This window comes from Oncorhynchus kisutch, linkage group LG22 (assembly GCF_002021735.2).
Source record: "Oncorhynchus kisutch isolate 150728-3 linkage group LG22, Okis_V2, whole genome shotgun sequence".
Classification (NCBI taxonomy): Eukaryota; Metazoa; Chordata; class Actinopteri; order Salmoniformes; family Salmonidae; genus Oncorhynchus; species Oncorhynchus kisutch.
Window position 1 is genome coordinate 48,960,753 of NC_034195.2, and position 18,874 is coordinate 48,979,626.

The following is an 18,874-nucleotide window of genomic DNA, read 5'->3' on the forward strand; positions in this document are numbered from 1 at the left end:
AGGTATGTTGACTGAAAATACAATTAACTACATTTCCCACAATGCACTATTGATAACCTGCGCCGCCGCAGTACGTACTGAATGCTTGCTTCATTCACTCCTCCCTATTTTAATGCTTGCTAAGATGGTGGTTAGAGCGTATTTTCTTTACAGATAAAAAACAAAAACAAGAAAAGGACAAAACATCTATCAAGCTTTTTGAATTATAGCGCAATAATAAGCCTAACATAATCTCAAGTGTCTATACAAATCTGGACTGTTCAGAGACATCAGCAATCCCCGCCCAATTTGGTGTGACTGTCCATTTGGATTGGAATCCCTGTAATACGTACAGGGTAAGTAGCTAGCTAGTCGAAACTATTATTGTAACTGTCTGCTGGTAATTTCGTGGTAACATAACATTTCGCTTGAACGAATTTATACAGTGCATGAACGAATGTATACAGTTTCTGCCTCAATGCGAATCATTTTTGCATTGACGCCTAGCTAGTTGTGGATTTAATCTAATGTCAATGGTTTACTGTGTCTTGAGTCTGTTAGCTCGCAAGCTAACGTTAGTAGGCCGCAGTCGCTAACTAGCCTAGATTCTGAAGTTAGCTTGTTTGCTAATGTTAGCCTCTTAGCACTTTCGTTGGTTAACAAGCTGTCACTTTGTATTCACACGACAATGCCTGTCATGTGAACGCTGGGTATTTACTCAAAGCAAAATGTCGAACGGACGGCATTTGACTCGTTGACTTGAGTCTTACTCCTATTTTTATTGTTTAGGCACCTGACCGGCTTTTTTTTGCGAGCTAACTAACATATGTTAACACAGGGGAGAATCATTGCAAACCATTAGCAGCATGCTAACGTTAATTACCTAGCTATTTGGCTTCATAGTATCAGTCATCTAAACATTGCTGCTTATAGTACTTGTATACCTGCATCATTTGTTGAGGGGAATGTTTGCTATGTCCGCTGTAGTTTAGCAACGGATTTAAATATGCGTTTGAACTATTATATTGGAAAGTACCTAATGTTAGTTGGTTAACTAGTGTTACCCATGGAGCTAACGTAAGCTAGTTTGTCAATGGCCGTTACTTGTAAATCAGCTAGCTAGCTCACTGGTTGAGTGACTTCCAGTTTGCAATCTATTTCTATTAAAGACCAGCGCGAACTTAACAAACCCCAAGATTCAATAGGCCTGGTTTTTTATCCGTTTTTTTATCTATTACAGTTGACAGCTACAAGAAGGTACGCCCTCCTACTGTCTAAACAACATCACATAATGTGTTTGTGGCTGGCTGTCCTTACCACAATCTGCTACTTTCGTATCAAGCTGTTGCCAATTGACCTCTAACACAGGCAGAAGTTGGTGGTGATCCTCATAACATTCAGCTTCGACTACTAAAATATTAAGACACCAGTACCACTAGTTAAGTGAGCAGGTCTGATTTAGGCCTACGTTTTGCGTTGTCACTAGTGTACTATTAATGTTCTCCACTATCCAGGTGTTCGATCCAGCCTTTTTAATGCGAGTAAATTATGTCAGATAAAAAGTTTCTACAAGCTTGATGGAAACAGCAGATTTGTTGTTCAATGAAAAAAATGTCAACGAAACAAAATAAGCTACAAGAGGTGATCTTTTTGTGTTGGTAAAATTATGTGAGAAATGAAGGTGTTGTGCAAATATTGATATAATAGCCATATCAAACTAACTTGATGGGAACACATCTCTGGATGGAAAATGCGCATCTTACTTTTTATGGGAATTTTTGCATATGCAAATCAGTTTCCAATTGGATGGAAACCTATCAATTGTTGACCATTTATTTACCTACTTAGAAAATAGTCAAAATAGAGTCTGTGAGTAGCAGAATTGTCTTTCCAGTCTCTATCCTATCATCTGCACATGAAAGGAAATGTCTATTTGTTGCTGCACTTTTCAACAATGACTGTCCCTTTTTATCCATCTCATTGTTTCATGTATGTTTTTAATGTTTATTGTTGAATCCTGACTGCACAACATATTTCCCAATTGGGACAATTAAGATAACTTGATGTCTTACTAAAGCTCCCATCCTGTACTACGCTCCTCCCTCCCAGCCGTGACACCTGCTCCCCCTTCACCGTACCATAGGATGTCCCACAGCCCCGAGATGAAGGATGACTCTATGGAGTGCCCTCTGTGCATGGAGCCGCTGGAGATTGACGACGTCAACTTCTTCCCCTGCACCTGTGGCTACCAGATCTGCCGCTTCTGCTGGCACCGCATCCGCACAGACGAGAACGGCCTCTGTCCCGCCTGCAGAAAGGTACGTAATCTATCCTAACCCCTAGCCCTTCTGCTGGCATTGCATCTGCACAGACGAGAACGACCTTTGCCCTGTCTGCAGAAAGGTGCATAACCTATCCTAACCCCTAGCCCTTCTGCTAGCACCGCATCTGAACAAACGAACGGCCTCTGCCCCGCCTGCAGAAAGGTACTTAACTATCCTAACCCCCTAGCCTTTCTCCTACACTTCTGCTGGCACCGTGTCCGCACAGACGAGAACGGCCTCTGCCCCGTCTGCAGAAAAAGGCTGGCTCGTTGGGGTTATGGAAATGTGACCTACAGTCTAGTACAGGGCTTTTCAACCCTGTTCCTGGAGAGCTATGCTCCTGTTGGTTTTCGTTTCAACCCTAGTTGTAACTAACCTGATTCAGCTTATCAACCAGCTAATTATTAGAATCGGGTGCGCTTGATTACGGTTGGAACGACAACCTACATGACAGTAGCGCTCCAGGAACAGGGTTGGAGAGTACTGATCTAGTATAATGTAATACTACTTTATTCATCCATCAGAGACAGAAATGATTCTACTCAGCTCCTAACTCTCCCCAGAAGGATATACCTATAGTCTGTACAGGTGAGTTTACCTGTCTATCTCTGCTCCTACCATCCAGCCGTACCCGGAGGACCCTGCGGTGTACAAGCCCCTGTCACAGGAGGAGATCCAGAGGATAAAGAATGAGAAGAAGCAGAAACAGAACGAGAAGAAGCAGAAGGTGACAGAGAACAGGAAACACCTGGCCAGCGTCAGGGTGGTGCAGAGAAACCTGGTGTTTGTGGTCGGGCTCTCTCAAAGGCTCGCAGATCCAGAGGTGAGACACAATTGAGCTTACTACATTAATATACATTGAGTGTATATTAGATGTTCTTTCCATGACATTGACTGACCAGGTGAAAAGGATGATCCCGTATTGATGTCACTTGTTAAAAGTGCCCCATGTAGATCATGGGGCAGCAGGTAGCCTAGTGGTTAGAGTGTTGGGCCAGTAACCAAAAGGTTGCTAGATTGAATCCCCGAGCTGACAAGGTAAAAATTTGTCATTCTGCCCCTGAACAAGACAGTTAACCCCACTGTTCTTAGGCTGTCATTGTAAATAAGAATTTGTTCTTAACTGACTTGCCTAGTTTAATAAATAAAATGAAGGGGAGGAGCCGGGTTAAATATTTTCTAAGCTTTGAGACAATTGAGACGTGGATTGTGTATGTGTGCCATTCAGAAGGTGAAAGGGCAAGACAAAGTGAAGTGCCTTTGAATGTGGTATGGTAGTAGGTGCCAGGCAAACTGGTTTGTGTCAAGAACTGCAATGCTGCTGGGTTTTTCATGCTCAACAGTTTCCTGTGTGTGTATAAAGAACAGTCCACCACCCAATGGACATCCAGCCAACTTGACACAACTGTAGGAAGCATTGGAGTCAACATGGGCCAGCATCCCTGTGGAACGCTTTCAACACCTTGTAGAGTGCGTGTCCTGGTGAATTGAGGCTGTTCTGAGGGCAAAAGGGGAGGTGTCCCTAATGTTTGGAATACTCCGTGTAGATCTACTATATCAGTATAGGCCAATCAATCAAATTTATTTGTAAAGCCCTTCGTACATCAGCTGATATCTCAAAGTGCTGTACAGAAACCCAGCCTAAAACCCCAAACAGCAAACAATGCAGATGTAGAAGCACAGTGGCTAGGAAAAACTCCCTAGAAAGGACAGAACCTAGGAAGAAACCTAGAGAGGAACGAGGCTATGAGGGGTGGCCAGTCCTCTTCTGGCTGTGCCGGGTGGAGATTATAACAGAACATGGCCAAGATGTTGAAATGTTCATAGATGACCAGCTGGGTCAAATAATAATAATCACAGTAGTTGTCGAGGGTGCAGCAAGTCAGCACCTCAGGAGTAAATGTCAGTTGGCTTTTCATAGCCGATCATTCAGAGTATCTAGATCTTTTTTGTTAAGGTGGCAAAATTCCAGTTAACTTTCCAGAAATTCCCATGTTTTCCAGAAATTGGGTATCCTACCACTAGGATTTTTGGAAAACCTGGGAAAATTGTGAGTTTCCTGAATTTTGCAACCCTAGTTGAAATACCCTTTCTTGAGGATTTTCCTCTTGAAGCCTCACCGACCCAAAGGTGAGTCCATCATCGATAGTGTAGGAGACATCTAGGTAATTAGTTGTTTTTAGGATGTCTATATTTTCTCATCTGATTTCAGACAAATGCCATAGGTTTCTTCTGTAAGTATAAATACTATCCCATTCCTTCTCCAGTTAACCCATGCATACTTTTTTTTTTTTTAAATTTTACCTGGGAAATGTTTTAGTTTTTTTGCTGCTTATGTGCAGAGTACATGGTTTTATCGTAGAGTATTTGATGTTTGCCGGTGGAGATCAAAAGCACTTAGCACATTGTTTGGAAATAGTTTTTAACACGTCGCGTTAAATCTACTGAAGTCCCACCCCCCACACACACTTTGCTTCAGTCATTTTTAAAGGGATACTGCGAGATTTCGAGACTTGGGGTTGTATTTCTCATAGAGATGTATAGAGGTCACAATTGTTGTATTTGTCCCATTCTGGTGTCTGTGAGTCCGTGGGAAATCCCATTGAGACGGATACAACATTGCGATCTCTGTACATCTCTATGCTACAATGGGACAGAAAATGAGGAAGTGGATAACCATAAAAATATATATATTATCAGTAAAATGTATGAATTTATAAAATATTGATTACTATGTGTAGATTATTAGCATTAATAAATAACTACCCCAGCTTTACAGTAGTTAGATTTATTTTCCTGCTTTTGAAAGGAGCTGGCTACTGTACCGGGAGACTTCCAGCAATTGCCCTAAGCTAACGTCAATCATCTCAACTGCACACAGAGACATACAAATTGTATCCATGAGTTGTTCACTCCAACCCTGTTCCTGGAGAGCTACCATCCTGTAGGTTTTCACTCCAACCCTAGTTTAGCACACCTGACTCTAATAATTAGTTGGTTGATAAGCTGAATCAGGCTAGTTACAATTAGGGTCTGAGTTAAAACCTGAAGGGGGGGTTGCTCTCCAGGAACAGGGTCGGAGTGAACCTGAAGGGGGGGTTGCTCTCCAGGAACAGGGTTGGAGTGAACCTGAAGGGGGGGTTGCTCTCCAGGAACAGGGTTGGAGTGAACCTGAAGGGGGGGGTTGCTCTCCAGGAACAGGGTCGGAGTGAACCTGAAGGGGGGGTTGCTCTCCAGGAACAGGGTCGGGGTGAACCTGAAGGAGGGGTTGCTCTCCAGGAACAGGGTCGGGGTGAACCTGAAGGAGGGGTTGCTCTCCAGGAACAGGGTCGGGGTGAACCTGAAGGGGGGGGTTGCTCTCCAGGAACAGGGTCGGGGTGAACCTGAAGGAGGGGTTGCTCTCCAGGAACAGGGTCGGGGTGAACCTGAAGGAGGGGTTGCTCTCCAGGAACAGGGTCGGGGTGAACCTGAAGGAGGGGTTGCTCTCCAGGAACAGGGTCGGGGTGAACCTGAAGGGGGGGGTTGCTCTCCAGGAACAGGGTCGGGGTGAACCTGAAGGGGGGGGTTGCTCTCCAGGAACAGGGTCGGGGTGAACCTGAAGGAGGGGTTGCTCTCCAGGAACAGGGTCGGGGTGAACCTGAAGGAGGGGTTGCTCTCCAGGAACAGCGTTTGTGAGCCCTGCTTTAAGTAGTTGGACAAAGATATTCAGAATTTCTTCTCACTATTCTGTTACTTGATCATATTTCTGGTCTACTGACCTAGCTATATTTGTTTTCCCTCAACTGTATTTATGAAGCTTTGTTTGTAAAAAATGTCTCCATCTCTATTCATTTCTGCACAGGTTCTAAAAAGGCCAGAGTATTTTGGGAAGTTTGGGAAAATACACAAGGTGGTCATCAACAACAGCACATCATATGCAGGTTCACAGGTAAGAACTGGTTCTTTGTGGCTCACTTGGGAGGAGGGTAGCACACTTAGGTTGGTAATGGAGAACAGTTGTGGGTTCTATCACCATAGGGTTCACATACTAAAATATATACAGTACCAGTCAAAAGTTTAGACGCACCTACTCATTCAAGGGTTTTTCTTTATTTTTTACTATTTTCCACATTGTAGAATAATAGTGAAGACCTCAAAACTATGAAATAACACATATGGAATCATGTAGTAACCAAAAAAGTGTAAAACAAATCTAGATGTATTTTGTATTCTTCAAAGTAGCCACCATTTGCCTTGATGACAGCTTTGCACACTCTTGGCATTCTGTCAACCAGCTTGACCTGGAATGCTTTACCCACCGTCTTGAAAGGGGTTCCCACATATGCAGAGCACTTGTTGGCTGCTTTTCCTTGACACTGCAGTCCAACTCATCCTAAACCATCCCAATTGGGTTGAGGTTGGGTGATTCTGGAGGCCAGGTCATCTGATGCAGCACTCCATCACTCTCCTTCTTGGTCAAATAGCCCTTACACAGCCTGGAGGTGTGTTTTGTGTTATTGTCCTGTTGAAATACAAATGATAGTCCCACTAAGCGCACACTAGATGGGATGGCGTATCACTGCAGAATGCTGTGGTAGCCATGCTGGTTAGGTGTGCCTTGAATTCAAAATAATTCACTGACAGTGTCACCAGTAAAGCCCCATCACATCTCCTCCTCCATGCTTCACGGTGGCAACCACATGCGAAAATCATCCTTTCACCTAATCTGCGTCTCACAAAGACACGGCGGTTGGAACCAAAAGTCTACAATTTGGACTCATCAGAACAAAGGATAGATTTCCACCGGTCTTAAGTCCATTTTTTTTTGTTTCTTGGCCCAAGCAAGTATCCTCTTCTTATTGGTGTCCTTTAGAAGTGGTTTATATGCTGCAATTCTACCATGAAGGTCTGCTTCACACAGTCTCCTCAGAACAGTTGATGTTGAGATGTGTCTGTTACTTGAACTCTGTGAAGCATTTATTTGGGCTGCAATTTCTGAGGCTCGTAACTTTAATGAACTTGTACTCTGCAGCAGAGGTAACTCTGGGTTTTCCTTTCCTGTGGTGGTCCTCATGAGAGCCAGTTTCATCATAGCTCTTGGTTTTTGCGACTACACTTGAAACGTTCAAAGATCTTGAAATTTTCAGAATTGACTGACCTTGGTGTTTTAAAGTAGTGATGGACTGTCCTTTCTCTATACTTATATGAGCTGCTCTTGGCATAATATGGACTTGGTATTTTACCAAATAGGGCTATCTTCTGTATACCACACCTACATTGTCACACAATTGATTGGCTCAATGCATTAAGAAGGAAAGAATTTGGAATTGAACTTTTAACAAGGTAGGCCTGTTAATTGAAATGCATTCCAGGTGACTACCTCGTGAAGCTGGTTGAGAGAATGCCAAGAGTGTGCAAAGCGGTCATCAAGGTTACTTTGATGAATCAGATTTAACACATTTGGTTACTACATGATTCGATATGTGTTAGTAAATATTTTTGATATCTTCACTATTTTTCTGCAATGTAGAAAAAAATAAAGAAAAACGCTTGAATGGGTAGGTGTCCAAACTTTCGGCTGGTACTGTTACAAACTCAATGTACTGTCAATTACTTTGGAGAAAAGTCAGATCATAAAAAGTGGGATTGAATTCAGAAGTGGGTTCCTCTCAATACATCTCTAACAAAGCAGTGTGTTTTCTTATGACCTATTCTGAATATTATTATAACTTTTCTGATCCACAGGGTCCCAGTGCCAGTGCCTATGTCACCTATATCCGCTCTGAAGACGCCCTCAGAGCAATACAATGTGTAAACAATGTAGTGGTGGACGGCAGAACACTCAAGGTGACCGAAACAGACATTCAGGGCCAGTTTCTTGGACACAAATTAAACCAAATCCTGGATAACAATTCTCAATGGAGAAATTCCATTGAAGGTGCATTTTAGTCCAGGACAAAGCTTAATCTGTCTGGGAAACTGGTCCTAGAAGTAACTGTTTGTAGACTTATTGTAAGATCGTACTTTATTTGATAACGTTCCTTATCTTAAATGCTATATGACCTTTGTCTTAGGTATGTAATAATATGATTTAGAGGGCAACAACTGAAGAGAACATTTGTCAAGTACATTTTCACTGAGCTCTCCTTTCTGTATTTAAAATAATGTATTTTTTTTTTAAATACAGGCTTCTTTAGGTACAACAAAATACTGCAGTTACTTCCTGAAAAGCATGCAGTGTCCCAAACCAGACTGTATGTATCTACATGAGCTGGGGGACGAGGCAGCTAGCTTTACTAAAGAGGAGATGCAGGTAACAAATCCTTTTTTTTCTTCCTGTGTCATTTGTTGGTGGGTGAATAGAGATGCCTAACAACTTTCTCTTGACGTCATGTACTGTGCTTGCCTGTGTGTATACCTTGTCGCAGGTTAGATCTTGTTCTTTTATTTCCTTTTGGATGTTTTAGTATCTGCCTTTTCCATTTTCTTACTTCAAGTGACTTTGGACCTCAGTATTAATGTTATTTGAAGCTAGCCTGGTCCCAGATCTGGATGTGCTGTATAGCCAATTCCTAATGTCGTTGTCATGCTAGATCTGGGTCTAGGTGGAAGCTGCGACACAGTTGAATTGAGTAGGTGTCTGTGGTGAACAGTGGGAGCGTTGTGTGTTTATGATTCACTGCTTAAATGACTTAACGTTATTATGTTTGTCCTTAGGCTGGGAAACACCAAGAATACGAGCAAACACTACTCCAGGACCTCTACAAAATGAATCCAAGCTTTCTACAGACGTCACCGTGTGCAGGGGAAAAGTCAAAAAGCAGATCTTCAAATTCTACACACAGGTATGTTTGGTATTTTGGCTTCCCCCTATCTACCCAACAGTAAATATTTGCCCCGGAGGCTGTGGCGCTAACCGCTTGACCAGCTTAGGCTTCTATTGATTTCCACCACACAACATTATTAGATGTTTGTTCATTTATCACAACAGACCCAACAATGGCAAAGATGGGTGGCCGATTCTATCGGGGTACGGTGGCAAACTGGCCAATGGCCTGTCAGAGGACAGGAAGTCTCCTCCGTTGCTAGACTGCTGCCTGGACCCAGAGGGCATGACCTCCGATGGGTTAGGACTTGGCCTGGGGCTGGACACCGAGTTGGGGATGGCGTCTGGTCAGGGTGCTGCCCTGTCCCCCTTCTCCTCTAACTGTGACAGCAACAGGTAATATGGAACAGGGCTTCTCAAACCTTTTGGTTAATGGACCAATTTTGTGAAAGCACCCCCTCATAATCAGAACATTACTTGAGTGACATTTTAACAAATAGCCTACAAGGAATCTTTTTACTATGACTTCTGCATTACATGGCCAGACGAACCAAGTCTCAGCCCCGGGGAAGGAACATTTTAAAAGGCCCACATTTTGCCATCGGAGAGAAAATAATGCAGATTTAAAGTGAATTTCCTGTAATTCTATGCTTTTTGCCATTAGGCAGAGAGAACTTCACCGTTTTTAAAACTTAAATGACAGTGCAGTTAAGTTTATTTAAAAAAAACATGTTTTTAAATTAAATGCTCAACTAGTATTGAGTTGAAAAATGTATAATTGGAGTACTGTGGATATCAATATGTCTGTGAGCTTCCGAGGCCCAGAGTTAAGAACATACATTATAGATTAATATTACACACTTTAAATATATTGCATGGATCCCTTGGCCAAAATTCTCTTTTTGTAATATTAATTTTAAAAAATTGTGTGTGGATGGATATAGATTGAGAGATCTGGCTACAGACCCCCTGCAGAACCTGGATCCCACTTTGAGAACCCCTGATATACAGTGCCTTTTGAAAGTATTCATACCCCTTGACTTATTCCACATTTTGTTGTTACAGCCTCAATTCAACATGGGTACTCCATAGTGACAATGAAAACATGTTTTTAAAAATTGGTGCAAATGTATTGAACATTTAAATGCATAAATATCTCATTTACATAAGTATTCACAATCCTGAATCATCTTTGGCAGTGATTTACAGCGTTCTTGGTAAATCTCTTCGTGTATAATCCAGTTGTGTATAATCCAGTTGTGGAAAGCTCTATTTGCCTATTTATTATTTTCTAAATTCTTCAAGCTCTAAAATGAAATTGGTTGTTGATCATTGCTGGACAACCATTTTCAGGTTTTAACATAGATTTTCAAGTAGATTTAAATCAAAACTGTAACTCGGCCACTCAGGAACATTAGCTGTTTTCTTGGTAAGCAAATCCAGTGTAGATTTTGCCTCGTGTTTTTAGGTTATTGTCTTGCTGAAAGTTAAATTCATTCCCAGTTTTTGGTGGAAAGCAGACTGTACCAGGTTTTCCTCTAGGATTTTGCCTGTGCTTAGCTCCATTCAGTTTCTTTTTTTTCTTATCCTGAAAAACTCGCCATTCCTTTAAAGATTACAAGCATACCCATAACATTATGCAGCTACCACTATGCTTGAAAATATGTAGTGGTACTCAGTAATGTGCTGTATTGTATTTGTCCCAAACATAACACTTTGTATTCAGGACAAAAGGGAATTGCTGACCATGTATTTTTTGCAGTATTACCTTAGTGCCTTATTGCAATCAGGCTGCATGTTTTGGAATAGTTTTTTCCTGTAAAGCCTTCCTTTTCACTGTCATTTAGGTTAGTATTGTTGAGTAACTAAAATGTTGTTGATCCATCCTCAGTTTTCTCCTATCACAGCCATTCAACTCTGTTTTAAATTCACCGTTGACCTCATGGTGAAATCCCTGAAATTGTGAGGCATTGGAAAACCTCCCTGGTCTGCGTGGTTGAATCTGTTTGAAATTCACTGCTCAACTGAGGGACCTTACAGTTATCTGTATGTGTGTACCTAGTGCAGAGACGAGGTAGCCATTAACTGTGCCTAGTGCAGAGACGAGGTAGCCATTAACTGTGCCTAGTGCAGAGACGAGGTAGCCATTAACTGTGCCTAGTGCAGAGACGAGGTAGCCATTAACTGTGCCTAGTGCAGAGACGAGGTAGCCATTAACTGTGCCTAGTGCAGAGACGAGGTAGCCATTAACTGTGCCTAGTGCAGAGACGAGGTAGCCATTAACTGTGCCTAGTGCAGAGACGAGGTAGCCATTAACTGTGCCTAGTGCAGAGACGAGGTAGCCATTAACTGTGCCTAGTGCAGAGACGAGGTAGCCATTAACTGTGCCTAGTGCAGAGACGAGGTAGCCATTAACTGTGCCTAGTGCAGAGACGAGGTAGCCATTAACTGTGCCTAGTGCAGAGACGAGGTAGCCATTAACTGTGCCTAGTGCAGAGACGAGGTAGCCATTAACTGTGCCTAGTGCAGAGACGAGGTAGCCATTAACTGTGCCTAGTGCAGAGACGAGGTAGCCATTAACTGTGCCTAGTGCAGAGACGAGGTAGCCATTAACTGTGCCTAGTGCAGAGACGAGGTAGCCATTCACAAATCATGTTAAACACTATTATTGCACACAGAGTCCATGCAACTTATTATGTGACTTGTGAAGCACACTGTTACTCCTGAACTTATTTAAGCCATAACAGTTTGAATACTTATTGACTCAAGACATTCTAACTTAATTGACATTTTAAATTAATTTGTAAAAACATTATTCCACTTTGATTATGGGTTATTGTATGTAGGCCAGTGACCAAAAAAATCTACATTTGATCAATTTTAAGTTCAGACTTTAACACAACAAAATGTGTGAAGTCAAGGGTGAGACTACTTTCTGAAGGCACTGTAGAAGAATAAGACTTTAGTCCATTTTTACAATAACAGATGTTGACATGTCACAGGCAATATATACTGGAGGGTTAAACCAAGCTTACTGAGAAGGCAGGCAGTACTATTCTGTACTGCATGGTTACACATTCACTATAGTTGTTGGAAACGTGTTGAAAAGGGCTGTGTGAAGAGAGAATCCAAGCCAGCCCTAGTTTGGTTCAGGACAGCACAATAAATTGAAAAGGCTATAACTCACAGGCCAAACTGGTCTCCTTTTGGTCTGTTTTAAATGCTGGTGGTGGGCCATGAAGATCATAGTCTGTTTCTCTTTAGTCCCAGCGACAAACCTCCGGAATCAATAAGTATGGTGAATGGAGAGACCTTACAACAGGTACGAAGACCTTTACTAATGACTTCATGTAGAAGTACAGAAATGTTTTAACCTTTCTACATGTGTTTTCAAGATTTGTATAAGTATATAGATAATTACTATATTACATGAAGAACCTATTGATGTTATTTAGGGAAATGATTGTTAAATATATGTATACACTTTCTTCTGAGCCATTTCAAATATAGCTGATTTTATTTCTTACAAATGTTACATTGTCACAGACATTACCAATGTCTCCCCCCCCCTCTCCAGATGCCTAACAGTGAGTCCCCCTCCTCTCCTCCGGGGCTGACCAGACCCCCGAGCAGTCTGGTGGTTCCTATCAGTGTAGTGGACCTCACCGCCCGCTCTCCCTTCGAGGGGGCTGCTGCAGAATCCCAGTCGCTCTTCTCAGACAACAGTAACTTCAGACAACCCAACCCTATCCCGTCTGGCCTGCCCCCCTTTCCTAACACACATAGAGGGGGATCCGACTGGCCCATGACCCCTGAACCACAGAGCCTCTTCACATCAGGTGGGTTGTGTGGGGTAGACACTGAGACACACACACACACTGTTTAGTAGACGATGCTTCCTTTAACAGTGCAGTGTCGCCTCCCGCGTGGAGCAGTGGTCTAAGGCACTGCTGTGCCACCAGAGACACTGGGTTCGTGCCCAGGCTATGTCGCAACAGGGAGGCCCATTTGGCGGTGCACAATTGGCCTAGCATCATCCGGGTTAGGGAGGGTTTGGCCGTCAGGGATGTCCTTGTCTCATCGAGCACTAGCGACTCCTGTGGCGGGCCGGGCGCAGTGCGCGCTAACCAGGTCGCCAGGTGCACGGTGTCTCCTCCGACACATTGGTGCGGCTAGCTTCCGGGTTGGATGCGCAGTGGGTCAAGAAGCAGAGCGGTTGGGTTGTGTTTCGGAGGACGCATGGCTCTTGACCTTCGCCTCGCCTAAGTCTGTACAGGAGTTGCAGCGATGAGACAAGATTGTAACTACTAACAATTGGACACAACAAAACAAGGGGTGAAAAAAACTGTGCAGTGTCTGCTCCACTGCGTTTCAGCTTTGAAACATAACCACTAGATAAGTTTTCTCTCCCTTCCCCAGACACAATACCGGTCTCGTCCTCCACAGACTGGCAGGCGGCCTTCGGCTTCGGCTCCTCATCCAAGACACAACAGCAGGACGACGACCTAGGCTTCGACCCCTTCGACATCACGAGGAAGGCCCTGGCTGACCTCATAGAGAAGGAGCTGTCAGTCCAGGACCAGCCCAGTCCGCTGGGGTCCCCCGGCCCCTTCAACCTCCACCACCCCGGGTCCCACCACGGCCTTCACCTGCCCCCCTCCAACCCCAACCATTTCCCCAGTAGCCTTGGACCTCCACCCCGCCTCTCTCAGCTCCACCACAGGCAAATCTATAGTTCCTTTAGTTTCCCTGGTTCCCAGAGTCAGAGTAGTCATCATGGTGGAAGTCAGGCTGCCCAGGCCGCCACAGCCTCTCGGCATCCCTGGATGGACATGTCTCCCTCGGCACGCAGCAATAATCACCTCTCACACTTGAACCACTCGGCCAACGCTGGAGGGGGACACGGAAACTTCCTGGACTTGAGCATGCCTCCTCAGCGCCACAGTACAGGGCTGGGAGGGATCCCCATATCAGGTAGATTGTTATAAGACCCTGGCTCTGTCTTCTTGGAGTGTTGAGGTTAGGAGTAAGTTATGTCTTGTCTCAATTCAGGAAGTAAACAAAAATTGAAATGAGCATTTCAGTTTAAATCCTGAATGGACTGAATTGAAATTCAGTTGACCCCAACCTGTTTGAGTCATGTTTAATACAGTCTGTCCAGTAGGACTGTAACAAGCATTGAATGTCAAAATATGTCATCGTTTTGCCGATTTCTCCCATGTTTCCTGCAAGGTCAAAATGACAAATTACATGTAGATGTAGTTCTGTGTTTTGGCCACAAGATGGCGGTCCAAAGCCACCTGTGAAGGTGTGGATTCATAAAATCTGTATTAAATGAAGCAAATCAGCACTGCTTATTTTCTAATTAAATATGTTTTCTCTCTAGAAAGCAGCTGTTCTATAGATGGCCTCAATGTGAAAGAATGGCAGGCTGGCCTTAGAGCTCTCCTCCCCAACATTAACATCAACTTCGGCGGTCTCCCCAACTCCTCCTCTTCCTCCTCCTCCTCCTCGTCCTCCAGTGTGAACCACATCGGGCGGCCCAACCACCTGGGGGGGCCAGGGGGGCTATCACACAGCCTCAGCTGGGACGGTCCGGCCAGCTGGATGGACCCAGCCATCATCACAGGTAGTGAGTAACCCCAGACGTATTTATTACACGGGTACAATGCGATGATGATAATGACTTTATTCTGTCATATAACAACTATTTACACTAACTTATTAAGATAGGCTTGAAAGTGTTATAAGCAGAGTTGGACATGTCATCTTTATTTAGCCAGGATACTCTACTCGCCAACAATAGTCACTGTTTTCCAGGGAGATCTGTAGACTGCACTAAAGATACTAAATGGAAGTGGGTCTCCATGGTTTCTCCAGCTGGTCCCGAGGGCTCCCTCTGGGTACACGTTTTGGTTTTTGCCCTAATCAAAGGCTGATGAGTTGGCTATTTTGAATCTGCTGTGTGGTGCTAGGGCAAAAACCAAAGCATGCAGAGTTTGGGAAACTCTCTCCTACAGTTCCCACTCACTCATCCATCTCTCTCCTCTCTTCAGGCATCCCAGCCTCGACAGGTAACAGTTTAGACCTTTTCCAAGAGGACCAGAACCCTCCCCACTGGCTCAAGTCCCTCCAGGCCCTGACAGAGATGGATGGCCCTGCCCTGCCTAGCTCCTCTCTCCCCCAGCAGCCCCAGAACCAACAGCACCTGTCCCTCCACAGCCACCACCACGGCCTCCTAGACCAGGCTGCCTCACACCCACACCTCCCCCTCCACCACAGAGCTGGCTCCGGCTGGGCCCCTTACCTTCCCAGCCTGGCCCAACCCACACAGGCCAACCCCAGCCAATTTCACAGCCCTCCCCCAGGCTTCCAGACAGCCTTCAGACCCCCAGGCCAGAGCGCTACCGAGCTGCTAAACAGTACCACCGCCGGAGACCGACACTAAAGACAGATTACAGCAGTGTCCCAACCCGATACAGATAGTGTACACACACCAATCTGCAGATTATCAAATTATGAAGAATTATTAGCTAACAAAATAACAAGGCTGCTTTCTTTGTCCTTTAAACTTCTATCTTTTTGTTCTGTTCTGACGGCCTGTTTGTTCCTTTTTCTCTCTTTTTTTTTCTTTCCCCGTGTCACATGACATGCATTACTAGGTACCCTCCCTTTTGGTCTGCCACCGACCAAGTCAATGCCTTACTGTGAGCTCCAGTAGTCAGGGGTGGGTTCAGTAGTTGTGAAACATTTTGAAAACGGAAAGTGTTTCTTATTGGACAGATAAATCCATGTAGTCCCTGCCGGTTTCATTTAGTTTTCTTCCGTTTGGTGCATAATGAATATGACCCAGGTGAATTGTTTGGGATCAGACACTGCTGTGAGCTTCACTTGAGGTCCGTTCTTTATGATCTAGACGAGCACGGAGAACAGGAGCAGTACTAGGTTTGGTGACGCCAAAGTCGATAACTACAAAACGCACAGGAAACCAGATTAACGTGGGTAATTTTAAGAAGTTAACTCGTGATATGAAATGGATGAAAGAAGTGAAGTCACGATTACTCTTTGAGGATGAAGCAACCAAATGAATGGCAAATCTTGCTCTTAAAGCTTTGCCCTAAATACCCTCATCAACCCCACTTTCAACAGAACAGGAGACCTGGATGAAACTCTACGCTCCCTCGCTGCAGAGAAGCCCTGGAGTGGTTCACTTTGGGCATGTGACAAAATGCCTCAGTTTAACGGTTTAACAGGTATGGTTGAGAATCTTTCGAGAACTATTGTTGAGGGACTTAGTCGTAGTTGGTTCAGATGACAGGAAGTTCTGCAGACAGAGATGGGCGGACTAAGACGTTAGGAGGGGTGAGTTGAGGGCACAGGTAGGCTATACATGCTACGGTTTCCATGTTAGACACACGGTCACAATGGTGACGTTCCAGGCCGACTAGATTGTAGTCGTGCTGCACTCAATGCAGCAACCAATGATCGACCTTTGAAGTCGGTGTCAGACTGCTATATCATATGTGGTTAGCTGAGAACTGATCAGCTATATCTGATTTAACTGGTTAGCTGAGAACACCTATTCAGGCGTTGTGAGATCTGGCAGGCGACTGCAATGTAGTCTGCCTGGAACGCGCCCAGCCAATGACTTGTCTCATGCAGGTCATTTAAAACCAACGTTCATCCCTTTGGGGTCAGGGGTCATGGTGCCCCGTCCTGTAGTAGAGGGAAGATTCAGTTGAACCTCTGTATCAGAGGAAGTAGCACCACCTAACAGGAGGGCTGGCCGACTGGTTAAAGAGTCTCGCCACTGTTCGCTGGTCGGAAGAAGAATAGGTCAAGACTCGCGATACCAGACCTCGGCACGTTAACTGCTAATTCTGGTGAAACGGAGCGGTTGGCGTCGAGGCTAGGGGGGAAAAAGTACAGTATTTAAAAACTGTTGGGAGTATTACAGGCTAATACTGGGACATCCTGAAACCAGGATTTGGTCTTATACACAGTGCCACTGTGTGGCACCTCCAGTAGCTAAACCCTTATCAGGAGAACTACCAGAAAGCAGACAAAACAGAGAAATGAAGGGGTTGATGGAAATGGCTTCCAAGATATGCAGGTCAAAACTAATACTAATAAGGGTAGCCAATAGCGTTACAAGTTTACACCTTGTTAGACCCGTGAGGGCTTTCAACGAGGCCTTACCATGAATTAATGAGAGGCGCTTGAGTGATTGGGAAATGGTGTCAAGATGTTCTGATGTGTATCTGTATAAAACCTCTGAGAATGGAAATAATGCAATGTGATATTATCGTAAAGTGCTACAAGACAAGCTGACAAACGACGGCTTGCAATTTAATCCAAGGAGCTCTCTGCCTTCCTCTGGGCCAAGAGAATTAATAACCTCTCCTCCCTTCAGACTCTTTCTTTTTAGTCTTAACTCATGATCTCACCATCTTTCTCTCTCTCTCTCTCGCTCTGTTCATCGCTCCCTCTTTCTCCTGCTGTCCCCTATTAAAAACAGTATTCACCAGAAACAAGAACTGATCCAGGAGAAGCCAAAGGTCAGTCGTACTCCCGTGGTTTTGAACATGATGCTGAGTTAAACCCTCATTGAGGAGCTTAAAGGAATTGAACTGTCCTCTGCAGGTCTGGAAAAAGAAACCTTAAATAAAACGGAAAAACCCAGTGCTCGATTTGGCTCTTTTTGTTTCACAGATATACACTTTGTCACGTTTCCTTGTCGTTAGAACAGTCAATGTAATATTTTAAACTGTCATAAGATGTTGATACAACCAGTGTTACAACTCGTAGGGTCTGTTTCCTGGACACGGATTAAATCCTATCCTGGACTAAAACCCTATTTCAATGGAGAATGTTCATTTGAGCATGCTTTCTACTCCAGCACTAGATTTGTTCTGCGCCTGGGAAACGGATCCCTAATGTTTCTGATGTAACGTCAGCTTGATCTCCACAGGAAACAGACCCCTAATGTTTCAGATGTAACGTCAGCTTGATCTCCACAGGAAACAGACCCCTAATGTTTCAGATGTAACGTCAGCTTGATCTCCACAGGAAACAGACCCCTAATGTTTCAGATGTAACGTCAGCTTGATCTCCACAGTGCGAAGACCTGCATTTTAAGACCAGTAGAAAATTTGCATGATCTTAAATGTGACACCACATAAACTCAAGTCAATAAATCATTACTTAAATGTTAGAGAAATTTCTTCAGGACTGTATTTTTACTTTCTCTCCACTAGGGGGCAGAGTCTTCTCTCCCTGCTGAGGCTCTGCAACCCAAATTTAGTCTGTTGTAATCCCAAATGGCCTGCTATTCCGTATATAGTGCACTACTTTTGACCAGATCCCTGTATTGTACTACATAGGGAATAGGATGCTGTTTGAGACGGAGACCCTGTCTCCCCCGACAACAGTTGGGAGAGCTCAGTGGGATGTTGATGCTCAGGTACTGAAGGTTATCTCTAAGTACATTGCGTCTTCGTTGTTTATCTCCTGTAAAACCCCTGTAATTGTTTTTAATTCTGTCCCAACTGATATCAAATTGACATTGTCCTACATTGATTTATTGACTTTGAAAAGCTGGCAAGAGTATGTGGCCAGCTAGATGGTGCTCTCAGATCTGAGGGTTTGTCTGAGAGGTAGGGGTGTGTGTGTTCTTGCATACTGTATGCAGTCCTCACCCACCTCCTGTGCAGTGCAACCTGTTCCACGCAGCCAGCCAGCCTATGCAGTACTATGTGGCTACCTG

The 18,874-nt window shown here is 44.2% G+C and overlaps 1 protein-coding gene across 3 annotated transcripts; it reads left to right on the top strand.

The window, feature by feature from the left end:
- Positions 1-96: 96 nt before the first annotated feature.
- On the top strand, positions 97-17,790 carry LOC109867403 (CCR4-NOT transcription complex subunit 4). 3 transcript variants are annotated; one of them, XM_020456548.2, is made up of 13 exons: positions 97-335; positions 2,089-2,297; positions 2,929-3,126; positions 6,145-6,231; positions 8,028-8,129; positions 8,470-8,595; positions 9,000-9,127; positions 9,274-9,504; positions 12,373-12,430; positions 12,686-12,947; positions 13,528-14,082; positions 14,495-14,740; positions 15,165-17,790. In XM_020456548.2, the coding sequence occupies exons 2-13, from the start codon at positions 2,124-2,126 to the stop codon at positions 15,554-15,556; spliced, it is 2,559 nt and encodes an 852-aa protein (XP_020312137.1). In that variant the 5' UTR covers positions 97-335; positions 2,089-2,123; the 3' UTR covers positions 15,557-17,790. The 3 variants fall into 3 exon arrangements, with proteins under 3 accessions (XP_020312137.1, XP_020312138.1, XP_031657001.1); XM_020456549.2 differs by having other exon boundaries at positions 14,495-14,737; XM_031801141.1 differs by lacking the exon at positions 97-335 and adding an exon at positions 378-1,620.
- The last annotated feature ends 1,084 nt before the right edge of the window (positions 17,791-18,874 follow it).

Bases quoted from the DNA above. Each gene is read 5' to 3' on its own strand.
- LOC109867403 (XM_020456548.2), top strand. From the start codon at position 2,124: ATGTCCCACAGCCCCGAGATGAAGGATGACTCTATGGAGTGCCCTCTG. The intron at 6,232-8,027 runs GTAAGAACTGGT...TCTGATCCACAG, and splicing joins CATCATATGCAGGTTCACAG to GGTCCCAGTGCCAGTGCCTA. The intron at 14,741-15,164 runs GTGAGTAACCCC...TCCTCTCTTCAG, and splicing joins CCCAGCCATCATCACAGGTA to GCATCCCAGCCTCGACAGGT.